The 18909-nt window shown below is 42.1% G+C and overlaps 1 protein-coding gene across 1 annotated transcript; it reads left to right on the top strand.

Annotated features, from left to right (window-relative positions):
• Positions 1–499: 499 nt before the first annotated feature.
• vstm2b (V-set and transmembrane domain containing 2B) lies at positions 500–18622 on the top strand. The gene is made up of 5 exons (XM_087845265.1): positions 500–626; positions 953–1131; positions 1627–1656; positions 2039–2474; positions 18032–18622. Exons 1-5 carry the CDS (start codon positions 554–556, stop codon positions 18118–18120), a joined length of 807 nt encoding a protein of 268 aa, XP_087701391.1. The 5' UTR covers positions 500–553; the 3' UTR covers positions 18121–18622.
• The last annotated feature ends 287 nt before the right edge of the window (positions 18623–18909 follow it).

Raw genomic sequence — 18909 nt, 5'->3', positions numbered from 1 at the left:
CAGCAAGTGTGTGAGTTCAATGCATAAAAGAAAACTGGTATTTATATTCGGAGCCCTGAAGCAGTGGGAAGACAAGACTGCGGTGTGTGTGTGTCTTTGCAGCGTGCGCAGCAGCGGGAGGGCTGCAGGTCGGTGACAGCAGACAGAGGAGGCGCAGCACGAAGCTCTGCACTTTTCAGCAGTGATCGCTGTTGGTCTCTGGCTGCCTCAGCTGCAGTGCTTCTTTAACACACGCACAAGACCGTCAGTGAGGATGGAGCCCTTCTTCTTTCAGGGAAGCGCCAAGGTAGAGGAAGTCCCTGATCAGGAAGTTGGTTTTGTCAGATGGTAGTCAGCTGGGAACGAAGGAGGCGCCTCTTCTCTGAGGGATCCACTATTTGTAATAATAGTTTAATTATGCCCGAGCTCAGCTTCGGATCCTACGTGTTGCTGCTGCGTCTGAATCGGGGCTCTTCTGCGCCTGTGTTTGGAGTTATCTGAGCAGGCGGGTAACGTCGCGTCCAGGTCAGATGACCGTCCAACGCTCGTGAACGTGATAAGAATTAACTGTGACATGGAAAAAACGGGACTCGACGGGATCCTTTATTATTTCCTGATCAACTCAGCCTGTATGATTTGTGCCAATGGTAAGTGAAGTGACATGAAGGAAATGCTCATCGGAGATAGATTGGCATTAAAAGCTCCTTCAGCTAAGCGCCACTTGTGTGAAACATGCCCTGCTAATGCTGATACTAAGCCCGCGCAGCTTATCCTTCTCACACGAATAGATAAATAAAATGCTTTCAATTAAATAAAGCCAGGGGAGATTTTTGGATACAGTAGAAACATGTCAGTCTAAAGGGATGTGATTTAAATAGGGGCAGATGAAAGACCAGAGGAGGGCATTACTCATTTAAAAACTTGCAAAACTGCCGTCTCGCCTTTTTCTCTCTTCTACCCTTACACACCAAAGCTACATTTACTGAAGTCCCTAAAGATGTGAGTGTGGGGGAAGGAGATGATGTTGAGATGCCCTGCGCCTTTAAAGCTGTCAGCTCAGCACCCATGTCTTTGGAGATCCAGTGGTGGTACCTGAAGAAAGATGTGTCTAAAGATGAGCTGCAGATCACTGCTCCGACTAACAGAGCCAAGGTACTTATAGCCCTCACGCATATGTGTGTGTGTCTCTACCCTGCATCATCTGCACTACACTTTATTTTAACATCCTGTAAGCATGAACACTGACTATATGTGAATACTGCTAAAGCATTTCTCACATTTCAGTGGCCATAAGCAGCATGTTGTTGAATCATTTTAAAAGTGAACTGAAAACCACACATCACTCAGACTTTGGGCACTTGGTGATTGTCAACATTATCTGATAGGTCTGGTGTTTCAAGCCACCATCATGAGCGCATATGGAAATTCATTTCCCCTTCAGCCCGTTACAACATGTAGCAGGGGGAAAGAAAGCAAACACACACGAGGGACAAAGAGAGGCTATCAACGGTGTCTTTGAGACAAACAGCTCTGCTGGTGCCGTTTCCTCTCTCTGAAACAAAACAAAGGAAAACTTGTGTTGTTACCAAAATGTGCAGCTGACATTCGGTGAGATTTTCAAAACTGATAAAAGTATCTCTTTTTTAGGATGTTTCAAGAGAAGCCACAAAAATAAGTGTAAGTACCTGCTTTACTGTCCCGCTGAAAGTGTTTTATTCCCTGGATTTGTTCTGTGATATTCACACTTTAGAGAGCATGAAATGCTTTCTGGCAAATGAAGATTGATCTGCGGCAGCACAAAAGTGAGGCTCAAAGATTCCTCGTGTGCACATTTAGTTTATGCTAAACAAGCTAATAATATGTTATGTAGGAGTTAGTAACATGTGTCCTTGTTAGAGATAATGAAGGCTTTATAAATCGTTTGTGTTCATGTGTTGAGCAACTAATGAAGAGTCATATTTTGGTGGTTAGTCATAAAACATGGAACTACAGGTCGATGAATAAAATGCATAATAAAAGCAGACGTTACTGAGGCATGATCTCTGTGCCTGACTTTCAGACTGTGCGTGTTCAGGGCAACGCCATCTCTCACCGCCTCAGCCTGTCCAAGGTGAAGAAAGAAGATGAGGGCGTGTATGAGTGCCGTGTTTCTGATCTGTGGGCTGATGAAAGTCAGGAATTTAATGTTCATGCTACGCTGCACGTCACGCTGGCTGACAGTATGGTGGCTGAAGAGGCTGTGTCACACATTCAGAACCGTGGATCACTGAGGAACACCATCACAGCTTTGGGAGGTGCCTCATCTTGGAGGGCCACCTCTGAGCCTCGCAAAGATTTTGCAGGAGGTCAAATGCCAGGGCTGGGGAAGCAGCGGGTGTCTCAAGAGTCTCAGCCTGGTCTCCTGTCTCCCTTCATATCCACCACCTCAGCGGCCAGGTCATCAGCTTCACCCCTGTCAGGAGACGCAGGCATCCTCAGGCAGCAGTATTGGGCTGGTGAGTGAACGGGTGAATGCTGGAGGTGGGTGGAGATGAAACAGAGCTACAGTGACGCCCAGGTGTTCTCCACCTGAGATTAAATGGTGCAGTTCATCTTAGACTGAGGCTGCTGCTCTGTTTCGAGCTTCATCTGTCTTAATAAATTAAAGAAAAGCAAATGTGCTGTTTACCTTGTAGCTATGTTTATCTACAGGTGCACTTCTATAGTTTAAATGTACAATACTTTTTTACTTTTTGTTCTCATAACCCATTTATATGCCCATGCCAACACCTCTCATGCTTTTCAAATCTATTCTATTCAGATGAGCACATTTTTTCTAACACCTATTTTTAGTTAGAAGCTTGGCAGATGGTTAGCAAGGGAGGGAGGGGCGGAGAGTTGTAATCTACCTCCCTGTAATTCATCTCCCTGCCCCAGTTTTGTTCGATGAAGCGTACTTGTGAATAATTAAAACTCATAGAAGTCTAGGCTGATGTAGACTGCAGCTGGTCTGAATTGTATGCAGATCTCATGTATTGATGTGCCTTTGCGTCGATGTGAATGTACTGTGTTGGTAAATGATCAGTCTTTAGACAAAACGGTTAGGGTTAGGGTGTGTGCTTGTTCCTTTTAGGAAACTGAAACTCTTCAATATACCGTCATTCAGTGACTTCTCACAACGAAAGGGAGCATCTGATATATTTGCGTTATTAGAAAGTACTTGAACAAAAAGAGAAAACTAGATTTCGTGTGAAATACATGGATGATAGCTGGATCTGGAGAACTTACTCTTTGATTATTTGCAAGAAAATCAGTTAAAGTGACTGTTTAGTGGAATCTTTCCCAAATAGCAGATATATGTCAACATTTTCACATATCTGTTCAGAGCCTCCTGTCACTATAAAACACACTGCTCCCAACAAACTGTAATAACTTCAGACATCTGGACGTTCGTCATCCTTCAGTGCCTGGGTAGCTTGCAGTATGCCCCCCAAAGCAAAAAGCAAACAACGATGATCTAAGAAGTTGTGAGGTCAAGTGTCCACTGTTCATTTATGTAAGCAGCATCTGTTAGCTGTCTTCTAGATTATTACTGAAAGAATCCATAAAAGCTCCCAGCCACAAGCTTCCATTGCTGGTGTGAATGCTTCTGACTATTTTAGACATTTCAGCTGTGTTATGGAAACATTTTGGTGAACACACTTGGCTTTTCCTGGCTCATATCCATTTCTGTGAACAACCAAACATTATAAGTGGATGGTAACAGAGGTATATACTTCATGAATGTATGTAAATGCATGCTGTTAACACTCCTGCATACATCTGGGTGACTCAGCTTTTTAGTCTTGTTCATTTCCGATCTGTATCTGTTGTCTGGAGTTGACATCACTCAGAGTTGTGATCTGTGTCAGAAAAGGTTCTCCAGAGCTTGTCAGTGAGAGACCAGAGCAAGCAACAGAGCGCGATTACACGAGGGAAGCGTTTCTCCTGACCTCAGGATGTGGGGAAGTTTTTTTTTTGTTGTTGCAATTTTGGCCTCGAAGAGTGCAGAGGCAGGTGAATTAGTGTGAAGCTGAAACTGTGATTCACAATCAGAAGGAAATTATGATTCAGAGGCTTATTGGCAGGGATAGAGGGTTATTGATTGCTATACATGCTTTTTCCTAATACTTTGTTCGGAGCAAACATTTCCATACAGGAGTTACACAATCACATTTACTTCCTTCACTGTAAAGATTTGTTCTCTCACAACTTCATTTGCTTTCAAAAGCTGGATTTTTTCTGGTGTACTTCTGTTTTATTACTGCACTGTACTGACTCTTTTTAAAGCAAACTGGCCTTTCTTATAATCAGAATGAATCGAATAGACACATAAAAAATGTTCAAATATTGGGTAGTAAAAATATAATAACAAAATTCAAACAGTCCTACAAAGTGCCATATTGCAAAGTGAACTAGTTATAATTTCTGAATGATATATTGTTGAATTTCCACTTTCTTGAGCAATTCAAAATAAATCATGTAGAATACTTTTTAACATAAAATCCTCAGTTACAAATATAAAGAAAATGCCATTTTATACAACTTTTATGCTGGATTGAGAAAATATGACAAGTTCTACCACAAAAACAAAAATATTAGTAGATAATCTAATCCAGGGGTTTCCATCTCCAGGCTGCAAGGGCCGGTGTCCCGCAGGTTTTAGATATCAAACTGGGTCAACCTGTTCATTATCAGGCCTCTGGAGGACTTCAACACATGTTGAGGTGGTCATTTAGCCATTTAAATCAGCTGTGTTGGATCAAGGACCAGTGTTGGGAAGGTTACTTTTAAAATGTATTCCACTACAGATTACACAATATGCCCCAAAATGTATTTTGTAATGTATTCTGTTACTCAATGAGAGTAACGTATTCTGAATACTTTGGATTACTTAATATATTATCATGCTGTTTACAACTACATAAATGTCCTATTGCTGTGTGATTTATTACTGTTACTGAAGGCTACTCGCCATATCAATACCAACTAGATGTTTAAATCTTAATATAAATGAGTAACAGTAGGTGGACATTAGGTAAGGCTGCACTTTCTGCAGCGATAGAAAACTATTCCACGCGTATATAAAACAGGTCCGCGGCTCCGAACCGTAGTAAAGGGACCTCTGGCTAATACGTCGAGTACCGTGTTGGACTCGTAACCAAAAACTAGCTTTACTTTGTTGTCTGGGTCAACTTTGCTAGCAGAGACAGAGAGAGGCGTTGAAAGGCTGCTCCAACAGAACTTATTGTTTCAGAGGAAAACACGAACACGGTGTACAGTCGAGTCTTAATAGCTTACTTACAGCTGGGCTACACTACCCATAAGGTTACATGCTTTAGGGCTATGCCTGTAACACTATTGCCTTCATATTAAATAATTTTTGAACAATCATTTTTCATTATGCGGGCGGCAAGTAGGGGTGACATAGGCCGCTAGATTCAGACACACACATTAGAGCCTCTTAATGCGTGTTTTGTTTAGGTCTCCAATGGCGTGGAATTATCAAAAATAGAGAGGGCATAGCCTAACATATGAAACAGGAAAAGACTGCTGTGTAATCCACTTATTTCAACAAAGTAACTGTATTCCGAATACCACCTTTTTAAATGGAAACTGTAACGGAATACAGTTACTCATATTTTGTATTTTAGATTTTGGGGCGATCGTGGCTCAAGAGTTGGGAGTTCGCCTTGTAATCGGAAGGTTGCCGGTTCGAGCCCCGGCTTGGACAGTCTCGGTCGTTGTGTCCTTGGGCAAGACACTTCACCCGTTGCCTACTGGTGGTGGTCAGAGGACCCGGTGGCGCCAGTGTCCGGAGGCCTCGCCTCTGTCAGTGCGCCCCAGGGTGGCTGTGGCTACAATGTAGCTGCCATCACCAGTGTGTGAATGTGTGGATGACTGGATGTGTAAAGTGCTTTGGGGTCCTTAGGGCACTTAAAGCGCTATACAAATACAGACCATTTACCATTTTAAATATGTAACGCCGGTACATGTATTCCGTTACTCCCCAACACCGTCAAGGTCACATCTAAAACCTGCAGGACACCAGCCCTTGAGGCCTGGAGTTGGACATCCCTGATCTATTCCAAATAGAATAGGATTCTGTAGTTTGCAGATATTGCTGTAATTATGACTGAGCAAAATAATTTAGTTAAATATAAGCATACTTTTCATTTTCTAGACTCTGGAAGTTCAGGTTACGTTGTTCTCTTAGTTTGTCTAAGACTAGTATGGTGTTGGTGGTAAGGGGAATTTGGAGAAAGAGGACTATGTTACAATCATTAATGCTGTGGTTGATGACAGATGCGCCTTGAGGCGACATTTGTTGTGATTTGGCGCTATATAAATAAAATTGAATTGAATTGAATAGATGATTTAGTCATTGAAGAAGATAAAAATCATTGCAGGATGAATTAGAGTGTGAACAACTATCTGGTCATTGATGTACATCCAAGAAAATGGAGATGAAACAGTAGCTGTGGCAACTGGCCCTTGTTGAAAAATTGAAAAACTGAGAGGTGATTTACACTTTCTTGAGTAAGCTGAGAACAAAAGCTGTAAAGGAAGTTGTCATGTTAGCTAGATGAGTATGTTCGGGCATACTCATACATCCAAGTCTTACATCACCAAGTGCAATGCAAAGTGTTAGATCCATGATTTAAAACACGCTGCCACTGGAGTCTAGAGCAGTGGAAACATGTTCTCTGGAGTGATGACGCACACTTTTCCACCTGGGAATGCCGCTTTGCTCCTCTCAACAGACCCTACAATTTCCATTCCATGATGCTCAAAAGGAATGCCGATGACAGGGAGAGGTTGGAGTGCAGCGCTGATGGGATTTTAACAGATGCTATCTGACACTGTGGGCAACTTTTACAAAATGGAGCCACATCTTTGCTCAGACCAGGCCAGTAAAAATGGTGTTTGATGCAAGCTGTGGTCTTGTTCTTACCAAGGTGGCCAGCCCACGGAATAGAGTGTCCCAAGGTGAGAATGGTGAGAATGGTGTCTCTCACCTTTTGGGGAACCACTAGCTGCAACACAGACCCTTTCCGATGATAGTGAATGTTATTTTGCAAGATGTACTCACTGTTAAAAACCTGCTCCGCTCCAGGTTCATTTTCCTTTGCCTTCTGGAAAAGAGATTGATTAGATTTCTGGAGTTCAACTATTTCAGATGGAATATTGAACGCTAATGGTAACTATGTTGGCTCAGTGTCTGTTGGCGAAATTTGAATTTCTCCTTCCTTTTCTGTCTGTGGGTTTTCCGTGGCTTCACCACAGTTGTTCCTAACTCCTCATTGGAAAAGGGCAGCGCACTCAGAATCTCAGAGTGGGTATTGACTTGCTTAGCCTGTGCTCTGGTAACGGCTACATTGCATTTCTGGATCTGATCGGACTCCAACAAATCAAAAAGCACAGGAAGGTCACGCCCATAAGGCAAACTGCTCATAACACACATATTAAGCAAATGCATCTGATCCTGAACCTTAGGGTTAGGGTTAACCTAACCCTAACCTGGAGGAGAGGCTGCTGGTGACGTTCTATAGAGCCACCATAGAGAGCATCCTAACGTACGGCATAACAACATGGTATGCAGGGTGCTCAGTTGCAGACAGGAAAGGACTGCAGAGGGTCATCAACACAGCCCAGAAGATCACTGGCTGCTCTCTGCCCAGTCTGGAGGCCATTGCAAACTCCCGATACCTCAGCAGAGCCGGCAATATCATTAAGGACTACTCTCACCCCAGTAATCAACTGTTTGAACTGTTACCGTCAGGCCGACGGTACAGGTCACATAAAACCAGGACAAACAGATTCAGGGATAGCTTCTTTCCCAGAGCTATCACCGCAGTAAATAAGCACAAAACAATTAAACCTGCTTAACTATACTTGCCATTGTCACTATATTATGCTGCTATTCATACTATCATTATATTATGCTGCTATCCTGTATATATTGTACTTATTATTGTCTGAGTACTACGGTTGTTTTATTGTACTTTTTATATTTTACACTTATATTTATTATTGCATTTTGCACCAAGGGAGTGGCACTCCAATTTCGTTGTACTTTGTACAATGACAATAAAGGCTATTCTATTCTATTCTATTCTATTCTAATGAACCCAACTAACAAAACCTCAAACAAACATAAGACAAATTGACCTGCTGAAATGACACATGAACTTAAATACTGGCTTAGGTACACCATATGACACACAAGGGGAAGACAAATGGCTGCCATATAATCTACTAACACAATATGATTAAACAAACTCCAAACACCCCCCAGGCACTGAAGCATTTGGTTTAGTCCAATGAGGTTTTCAGCAGTACTTCAGATCCATTAGCCCTCTGCCACACCTTTTACCAATCAGGGAGGAGAAGCCAAACCCCCAGGTCACTCAAACAAAGAAAGATGAATTAATATAACATAAAACAGAATTTTGACCATTGTTTCATGTGGCCTCTTTCAATGCCATGTGATATGTGTGCACACCCTATGAACATTGTAAGGTGTGATGAAAAAAATACATTTAACCAATTATATTGGATAATAAGTAAAACATATTTAAAGCAGTGACTGTTCAGTAAACTAAAGTGAAGCAAACTATTGGTGAGGTGTGACTGTTGGTCCAACTTGTGGACTATGGGCATGTCGGGGAAGTGGACCCCAGAGTCAGTATCCTCCTCCTGATAGTCGCCCTCTACTGCCTCCTGCTGGAGGGCAGGGGCTGGGAGGGGTTGCAGGAGGATGGGCCTGGCCTCACGCAGATAGGGGAGTGGATGCCATCCGAAGGCCAAGAAACTTCACCATTGCCTGTGAGGTACCCACTATCCCCACTTTGCCCACTTAGGCATGGTGGAAAGAGGAGAGCTGGCTGGGTAGGGAAGCCAGGTGAGTGGAAGTGGCCAGCAGCTCAGGTGCAATGTCAGGGTCCCCAGAACCTGCCAGCATGTGATGGGACAGGTGATGCAGGTAGAGGGATGAAATGAACACCAAATTGGTTAGACAAGCCTGGGTAGACATGGCCCTGTGTAGCCTAGCCAGCAGGGAGTCCGTAACCTCAGTTACAGGTAGTCAATGAGCAGGGAGTTCCTGCTAGGCGTTCTAGCTCTTTCTTGGCCTTCCCAGAAAACAACACACAAATAAACACTGACTGCCTCTGCTTCAACGGATAAGCCATTCGTTTCTACATTACTGCTCGTGAACTTGCAAGACCGTGGGAACAGGGGGATGCCCGCTGTCAGAGAACTCACTGACCTCAGGCAGCCACTGCGAGGATCTGCTGTCTGTGTGAAACGTGAGACCATGGGCAATATGCCAGGGGAATGGCTGGCTCCAGGATCCCATGTGAGCACGAAGTGTGCAACCCACAAGACCGCAAGACAAGGCACCTGCAACTAGAATCAGTGCAGCTTAGAGCTTTTTTTTCGGGACATGGAGTAGAAGAAATCCTGGGAGGCTGCTGAGACAGGCTCCCCACCACAAAGGTAAATGGACACACACTGCTACTACACATTGAACTACACTCCATACACACACTGTACATGCATGCACACTGCCAAGTGGAGATCAAACCTCAACATTGAAGTTTACTGAAAGCCCACACACACGGACCAGTACCTCCTTTTTGGCTCCCACCACCCTCTGGAACACAAACTTGGAGTAATCAGGAACCTGCAACACCAGGAAGAAAATGTTCCCTCTAAGCCAGAAGGGAAAACGAAGGAATTGTGGTTATCTCAATTGGGCTTTCATCAAAATAGCGAAGATGGGTAGGAAAGAAGGTTTCAATGAATTAGGGAGAAACAGAATGACAAATGGAACAACACTGTCATCCCTTATGTTGCAGGTTTATCAGAGGAACACAGCAGAGTCTTCTCCAAGGATCACATCCCAGTGCACTTCAGCCACTCTTAGACAAAAACTGGTTCATCCCAAGGACAAAACTCCCAACCACAAGCTAAACAACACACTGTATGCTGTGCAGTGTAGTGAGGAGTGCTCAGACCTCTACATAATGCACGGCACAAAATATAAGAGCCACCTCGATGGGACAAGACTCCGCTGTACATGTCTGTCTAAAAGACAAAGGTCACTCTTTCAAGGATGCTGACGTTCACATCTTTTACAGAGAAGACAGATGGTTTGAAAGAGGAATGAAAGAGGCCATCTATGTTCACTGTGAATGATGATCCTTGAACAGAGGTGAATATTCTGCCACCTATAATGCAGTTTTTCCCTTCCCAGGCACCTTAACCTCCTAGGACCTGGCGTCCACATATGTGGACATCACATTTTGGGTTGTCTAGACCAAAATACAAAATTTTGCTCTACAAGGGCCTGATCTCCACTTACGAGGACATTTTACTACCACTGTTCTATCGATATTTAAAATGAATGTCCTCATATGTGGATCTCATTTTTCTCAGAAACATCAGGTATTTCTTTGTTTTTACATTCATCAGGTCCTAATCAGCCCAAATAGCAAAGAGAAATTAAAAATGCATGCCATGACAGAGTTCGGTTCTTAGGAGGTTAATGCCCACTCACATCTTGCATCAGGGGAACTCAATAGTTCACATGATAGGGTGAAGCAAGGTCTCATAGTAGTGTTACCCGAAACCTCTGCTGATAATGACCCACAACCTATTTGCCCGGACATTGAACTGTGCGCTGTTGGCCCTCAGGCCAGACCTGTGGCACTGACTTCCCACGTCATGAAGACATTGAAGAGATTCATCCTCGAACCAGCTCCGACCTATTGTCAGGCCACATCAGGATCCCCTTCAGTTCACTTACCAGTGCTGTCTCAGAGAGGAGGATGTCATCATCTACCTACCCAGTTGTGTCTACGCCTATCTGGACCAGCCAGTCATGCTTTTCAACTTTTCCAGTGCATTTAATACCATCAAGCCTCCTGGATGATAAGCTGACAGCGATGCAGGTGGACACAAGAGAGGTCTTGTTTGCTGGATTGTTGATTACCTGACAGGAAGGCCACAATATGTGCATCTTCAACGTTGTGCGTCAGACAATGTCATCAGCAACACACGGGCACCACAGACTCTACACTACAGACTTGAGCCACTGCACAGAGACCTGCCATCTTCAGAGGTTTTCTGATGACTCAGCAGTGGTTGGATGTATCAGTGAGGGTGATGGACTTGTCAAGCAGAATCATCTGTAGCACAACGTGACAAAGACCAAAGAATTGTTTGTGGACTTTAGGAGGAACTGGAAACCTGTGACCACTGTTTCAATCCAGGGGGTCGATGTTGACATTGTGGAGGGCTATAAATACCTCAGAGTAGACATAGACAATAAACTGGACTGGGTTCAAAACACCACTGCACTGTACAGGAAGGGCCAGAAATGTCTCTATTTTCTGAGGTGGCTGAAGTCTTTTAACATCTGTCGGTCAATGCTCAGGACTTTCTATGAGTCTGTGTGGTGAATGCCATCCTCTATGCTGTCGCATGCTGGGGCAGAAGGTTAAGAGTCACAGATGCAAGCAAACTCACTAGATATTACCCAAGGTAAGGACAACGGTAGACAATACCTCCCACCCACTGCATTACGTGCTGGCCAGTAAAAGGAGCAGGTTCAGTAAGAGACTGAGATCAACCAAATGCACCACTGAGTAATACAGGAAATCATTCTTGCCTGTGGCTTTCTCTCTGTGTATCTCTCTCTGATTCTCACATACGATCAATTGTGGGTCAACGACCTCCTTAAGAGATAAGGGATGAAATATCCCACTAGGGATTAAATATCTAGGACTCACCACCATTTGGTATTAGAACTGAAGAAGCTCAGATGAGAGGTAAAACATCTTCAAGAAATTTAAAGAAGCCAAGTTTACTTTTTTTCACAAGCTCCTTAAATCTGTCTTTTTCACTTATTTGTCTGTGTTTCAGATGATTTGTTGAAAATATTTGACAACAGATTAAGGTTAAAAAGAAAATAAAAACTGAAAGATTACCTTTGCTAGTGACAGCCAAAGAGATGCCAGAGGAGGGGGCCACTCAAAAATACAGGCATCTGTCATTTGACTGCAATGTCATCTGACTTAGAGGCAGGAGGGTAATGGAAGGGGAAATATAATTTGTCAGATGTTTCAAATTGCCTGTCATGTTTTCATCCTCTCCCTTTCATTACAGTACATCATATTAATGTGTTCACTGAGCCCTTGCAGCTGTTGGAGTGTGTAAATTATTACATGTGGTGATCATATTTATATTATACAAAGATTTTCTCTCTTATAAGTCATTGTCATTACCAAATGGACAACACAGGGTTTGATCTCTGATTATTAGATAACGACAAAGAACAGTGAGAGACAAAGATAATATATACACAAGAGGGAATCAGGGCAGAGTGGACACACCTGGGGAAAATGGCTGGATGGCCTGATAAGACGGGTGAAGCAAAACTGAGCAGAATTCACACGAGACAAGGACTGTCAAAATAAAACAGGGAACATAAACACAGAGACAGAGACCTTGACTGAAAAAATACAACTAGACACAAGGAAAGGGTAAACAAACAGGGATAAGACCCACAAACAGAGTGACACAGACTTGACACTTGTAAACAGACATGACTGACCACAGGGGCTACATGCTTTTCTCAATGGTGTTTTATTTTTACATTTTTATTGTTTCAAAGTGTAGACCTTCAGACCACAGTAAAACTTTAGAAGCGAGTCGTTTTCCCTCCAGAACACCTTTCCAGGGGTAGAACTTCAGGAGAATAATGCTAGTCCCAGTATCTGAGAATGGTTTTTCTGTCTTATGCCAGATTGCGGATATCTCCCTTAGAGAAGTCATGAATAGCATTGTTACCTCCACACTGAAAGATTACACATTAAAAATTTAGATAATTTGGACATCTGACTGGGGCACTTTGGGATGTCCCAAACACCCCCAAGTGTTTGGGATACACTGGTGCAGACCCAGCACATCTGTCAGCTGGTTTGAGAACACCTCGGTGTCCCCCACAAAACCTAGTAGAGATGGAGATCGTCAGTTTGTGTTTTAATCTGCGGAAATGTAAAAGCCCTCATAAACCAAAACTACATGCTAGTCCAATAAATTTGTCTGTCCACACTATTCACAAACAAATGAGCAATAAATCCTTTAAATCCTGATGTCACGATTTGCAGAGGCAGAGGTGTGTGTGATTTTTATGAGGACCCAAATCCAGACCACAGAGAGACAAAAAACTGAATTAAACTGAAGCCGTGCTGTTTATTTAGGCAGACATATCAAACAGGGGGAACCCCCCCCCCCATAAAAAACTAAACTAAGGAACACTTAAACTGGGGGAACAAAGAAATAAACACAAACCCCGTAACACTAGAAAAACCCTCGGAACCTGGAAACTGGGAGGAACACGGGAGGAAACGCAGATGCACTGTAAAAGGCCAGTGGAAAAATAATATATACAGAAAGGAGGCGATCAGGGGAACCGGAAACAGACAGGGAACAGCTAAGACAAACTAAGGAACAGAAGGAAGCAAAAAAAGAACACACTTAATGCGCAAGACTGTCAAAATAAAACAGGAAGCACAGAGACACAGACTTGACATAACATCAGGGATAAAACAAGGAGGCAAACAAGAAAACATACAGGGGAGCTTAGAAGAGACACAAGGAGAGCTGCACGGGAACAGGAAAGGGAGGTGAAACACAGAGACCCTACTAGAAAAATTTGCATTTCCTGCAAAAATGCTGTGTGGATGCTGTAACGCTGAAGCTGTCTGCTGAAAATAGTTGAAAAAGATGAAAAGTTGCAAAAATTGTAAAAGCTTTGCAGAAGCATAAGAACTTAACAAAAATGTAATTACTTAGCAGAACTGCAATAACTTAGAGGAAACATAATACTTGGCAGAAATACTATAACATAGCAGAACTTACCAGAAATATTGTAACTTAGCAGAAACATGATAACTTCTCAGAAAAACAAGAATTTAGGAGAAATGCAATAAGATGACAGAAATACTATATTTAGCCAAAAATACTTAAACATTACAAAAGGAAAAATATTTAGGAAAAATACTACAACATAGCAGAAAAACTGTGATTCAGTAGAAATATTATGATTTAGCAGAAATACTGTGATGTACCACAAATACTAACTTAGCAGAAAAACTATCATTTGACACAAAACCTATGATTTAGCATAAATACTATGATATAGTCGAATTAATATGATTTAAAACAAATACTATGATTTAGCAGAATAGTAATAACTGAAGCAAAAATATTGGAAAAGCAAAATGACCAGCTGAAAAAAGCTGAACATGGTTAAGTTCCCTCAAAACAAAAAACAAAACAAGAAAGAACAGCCAACAGATACACACAATTACAAGTATGGACACATATGGAAACAAAATGCACAGAGAGAGACACACACACAGGATCTATGCCAGTCAACCAGCATCTCATTATCCTACAATGAGATGCTGCCAAAAAAAGGGACTCTCTCTCTCTGTCTCAAACACACACACACACAGCTGGAAGTGAACAGGGGCTGTTAATAGTGTTGCTAGTGTTGCTGTATGTTTCTAGGTCAATCAAACAGCCTGGGGCTGCTCAATTTGAATCCACCAATCAGAGAGGCTGCCTGTTTCCCGCCTAAACAGCTGCACCTGGTGCAGCCCTTTACACACACATAGGCACAGAGAGAGACAGGCTTTTTGCTCTGTATTTCTCATAGTGAGATTCCCCTCGAACAAATGGCCATACTTCCTTAACCGTAGGGGCTAGAACGGTCATTCTTAGACCGTTTTGTTCAGAAGAGATGGGGGAATCTTCAAGTGTTGAGTATTTATAATTTAAATTTTATTTAAAATAAAATATGGATTATTAGAGATATATGACTTCTAATGTGCCATAACTGAGTAGAGGCAAAGCGAAAACTGCCTTGACTTGCCCTCAAACAACGTTTTGTAACTCTAAATCTATATTGAGCATCGATATCATTCTTTCACTGTAAGATAAAGCAGGCTTTGGTGAACAGTCATGGAAATTTTCAGGTCTCTGTGGAAATCCATCAAAAAGATATGACAAGAGAAAAACGTGCTTCATTTCCAGAGTTTGAAATCTGAAGAAATCTCAGCAAGAGACGAATTTCCTACCCTCAAACAAACGTAATTCATGGCCAAACGGTAATGGGGGATAAAAAAATTCTTGAATTGTGAGCGTCAGGAGTGTCTGAAGATATATTGGCACAAGCCTCATGTCTTCACTTCGCTTCGTTAAGGAGATATGGCGATTCAAATATGCGTCTCATTAGAGAATTCCAGCACTGATTTTGAACAAACTCTCCACTGAGTTTCTATGGAGAGTTTTCAGACTTTGTGTTGCTCTGAGGAGATTTGCCAAAATGCTGTAACTCCCACAATAATGATAGTGACATTTTCTGAAAGCCAGCAAAAATACCTATGTTTTGATGTATAATTTGTGGGGGTTGAGTGAAAATTGAGCGAGTAGCAAGAAGTTGTTCGGACATGAAGAGAAAATTCAGAAAGGTCCAGTGGCCACTCTAAGCCAACTGCATAGTAACCATAACAACGCATGTATTTTCTGAAAAATCACAATGATGAAACTGAAAACTTAAAGAGGGATAAGATTAAAACGGCAACAGATATGAAAAAGCTGAATGATACATGAATAGCCCAATAATTTGACAACAGTTTAAAGTTTGAATGGTTTTTCTACGTGAAAGTATGAGGAATTAGTTAAGTTTCAAAAACAAGCAAGTTTTAGCAGAATTTTGGAAATTTCCCATTCATTTCAATGGGACAAAAAACGGTATAAAAAGCTTAATATTTTAAAAAGTATAATAGTAAAAAATAACAAAAGTCATAGCACACATTAGCAAAAATAGCAGAATAGCGAAAAATAAAGAATAAAGAGAAACATGCCAACAGCATCCACACAATTAAAAGTGTAGATCATTTGGTTAAATGATTACTCTGCACAACTTGTCTGTTATGACCTGTGTGGGCTAATACTATACTATACTATACTATACTATAAAGCAGACGTTCCCAAAGTGTGGGGCCCGCCCCCTAGGGGGGGCGCAGAGCCATTGCAGGGGGGGCGCGGCATGAAAAGGGAAAAAAAAAAAAAAAACAACGCTTGGACACTGCTAGCACGGGCGCCCACACAAAGGCAAAGCAGGAGATGAAGCATAGCTGAATATGTTTCCAAACCAACTTCATTCTAAGCCAAAGACTAGAAAATATGGTGAAGCATATCTTCCCTTTGGTTTCACCTGCACAAGTGCTGAGGTAGGTCTCCTTGCAGGATTGGTTTTCCCTTTGTTGGGAGCAGCGCTGGGCTGTTTAAATCATGGACAAACAGTATCCCACATTCTTGATTTGTAGTTCACAAACACTTGTTGTAATGACTAACTACTCTTGACATTTTGGAGATGTTAGCTCTTTATACAGTAAAGTTACAGTGGGATACAAATAACATCAGGCTGATCCTGCCACAATTTGTTCCCCGGTTCAAATCACGGACAAACAGCGTCCAACAGTTGTTTATGTTTTTGAACCCATTTTGCAGAGGGATTTTTTGAAAAATGTATTGATAGCAATGTTGAATATTATTACACAGAAAAAAACAACTACATGTAAAATAATTACACCGTGACGCCTCTGCCTTTGTAAATGGAGGGACAGTAACTGCATGTATATGTAAGTGTGTAAAACCTGCAGATAGTCAGATTAACAGTATTTCGTCTCTACCTGCCATTCTGCAATTCATCTCATGTAAACAATAACGTGCACACAGCGTGACGTGAAAAAAGGCACATACCTTTGACATTGCATGACGAACTCTGTATTCCTCGTCCAGTAAACGCAAAAAAGGAGTTTTAAAAAATCTCCATTCTCGGTGATTCGAAACGCCGTTTACGTGTGGACGAAACAGCTGCGTTTTCAAAAATACCCGTGTAGGTGTGGACATAGCGTAAAAGAGTTAGTAGTTTATTTTCTTACTACCTGTAATTTATTGCAGATTACTTGTAATTATTTGCTTAATTGTTTACTAAATGTTTGAGGTGTGAAATAAACCGCAATGGAGCAAAATATGGGTGTGTGTGGTTGGAGGATGTGTTCGTGCGTGCGCGCGTGCGCGCGCGTGAGGGGGGGGCGCGAACATTTTTCTTGTAAAACAAGGGGGGCCCAGCAAAAAAAGTTTGGGAACCACTGCTATAAAGCACTGTAAGTGATGACAGCAGAAAGGTTCCATATAAATGCCAGAGAATCCTATCATTCATTTTCTTTACGAGCCCAGGGTTGCTGAGAATGGCTACATTCAATTTTTAGATTAACTGATAGACTGTTTGATAATTTTTTTGATAAATAAATAGAATCTTTTATTTGTTTATTTGTTCATTTCTATTTGTGTTATTACATTATATGTGGAATAACAAAAGAGGAAGTGTGTGTGTGTGTTGCGGTAGTGGTGGTGGGGATAGCACTAGGACCACAAAAATTAAAAGGGCCACAGGCACCCAAGAACCACCCAGCACTCCCAGTAAGGGAGAGGTCCAAGACACCCCGAGCTACCGAGTCAGTCACGCACCCCGAGTGGTGACCCCGTCTCACCCGGGCTCAGCAAGCCCCAGACCCAGGCTGAGCAATGCACGCACACACGCACACACACAAACCATTCACTAACTCACTCACTTTCATCCACCCACTAACGACACACAGAGAGATAAAGACACATATACATGCACTGACCCCCCTCCCCTGTGGTGTTGGCAAGCAGATGCTGCTATTCCAGTGATTTCTGTTACTATAGTTAACTGAACCTTCATAGGTCAGCTGCCAAGGTTAATTAACACACTGAGATGAACAACTGTATATTACGATTCCTTTTGACTTCTTTGTATGTTATGAGCTTTGTACGAATCACTGTAGAGGCCAATGGACAAGCAGAAATCTTTGCATTATACAGTGCCGTTGTAAATATTGCCACATCTTTCTGTGTCTTACAGACTGCAGTGTGATGAGCACCATGGACCGGCTACTGTGCATCACTCTCGTGTTCATGCATAAGCTCCTCACATTATTGCTGGCCCACTGAAGAGACATCAGGCAAACCTGTGAACCTGCAGCATTCTTACTTTCTATGTCAAACAGAAACCAAGCAGCACTCAATGGTTACCAGAAAGAGGGGGACACATTTAATCAGTGTATATCTATGGTGTTGCATCACATCTTTGCTAGGAGTAAAAGCAAAGCAACACAGAACGCAGGAGCTTGACACACAAATAAAAGAGATGGACCCCCCTCTGTCATGACATGATGGAGATAAAGTCTTGATGGCTGACAGCGGACAGGAGAAAAGAGCATATAAAAATAAAACCAGCATCACTAATGATCCACAGAATCATTCAGCCTGTGTACTCTGTGCTCAAACACTCCTCACTGCCAATTTGACCACGCACAGAGGCTAGAGTGTATTTGTCTAACGTGTCATGCCCTCCTTCTTGCACATACACACACATGCCACCACCACCACCACCACCATCATCATCATCTCATAGCTGTGTTGAATAATGTAAACAAAAATTAATATGCTGATATATTTTTAGAGAGATAAGGCTCACTTTACCACTGACACTAATTACCTCTATTGATGTTTTTTTTTTTTTGACACTTTTCATTTGTATTACATGACATGATTTACTTGTGACAGCAGCTGAAAACAGTTTATTGTTTTCCTAATAAAAGGTAGACCGCAAACCTCTGCATGTTAATGCTTGTGTTTCTACAGGACCAGGATACAGACAAAGGTAGTCAGTAATCCTTGCTACTCACAGCTTCATGCTAGGAAAACTGCTTTACTTCAACGAAAACTGAAATGTGATAT

This window comes from Neolamprologus brichardi, chromosome 1, assembly GCF_056152115.1.
Source record: "Neolamprologus brichardi isolate AB-2024 chromosome 1, ASM5615211v1, whole genome shotgun sequence".
NCBI classification, from domain to species: domain Eukaryota; kingdom Metazoa; phylum Chordata; class Actinopteri; order Cichliformes; family Cichlidae; genus Neolamprologus; species Neolamprologus brichardi.
This window is presented reverse-complemented; position numbering and strand designations above follow the sequence as displayed.

Bases quoted from the DNA above. Each gene is read 5' to 3' on its own strand.
- vstm2b (XM_087845265.1), top strand. From the start codon at position 554: ATGGAAAAAACGGGACTCGACGGGATCCTTTATTATTTCCTGATCAAC. The intron at 627-952 runs GTAAGTGAAGTG...TACACACCAAAG, and splicing joins CTGTATGATTTGTGCCAATG to CTACATTTACTGAAGTCCCT. The intron at 1,657-2,038 runs GTAAGTACCTGC...CCTGACTTTCAG, and splicing joins GAGAAGCCACAAAAATAAGT to ACTGTGCGTGTTCAGGGCAA.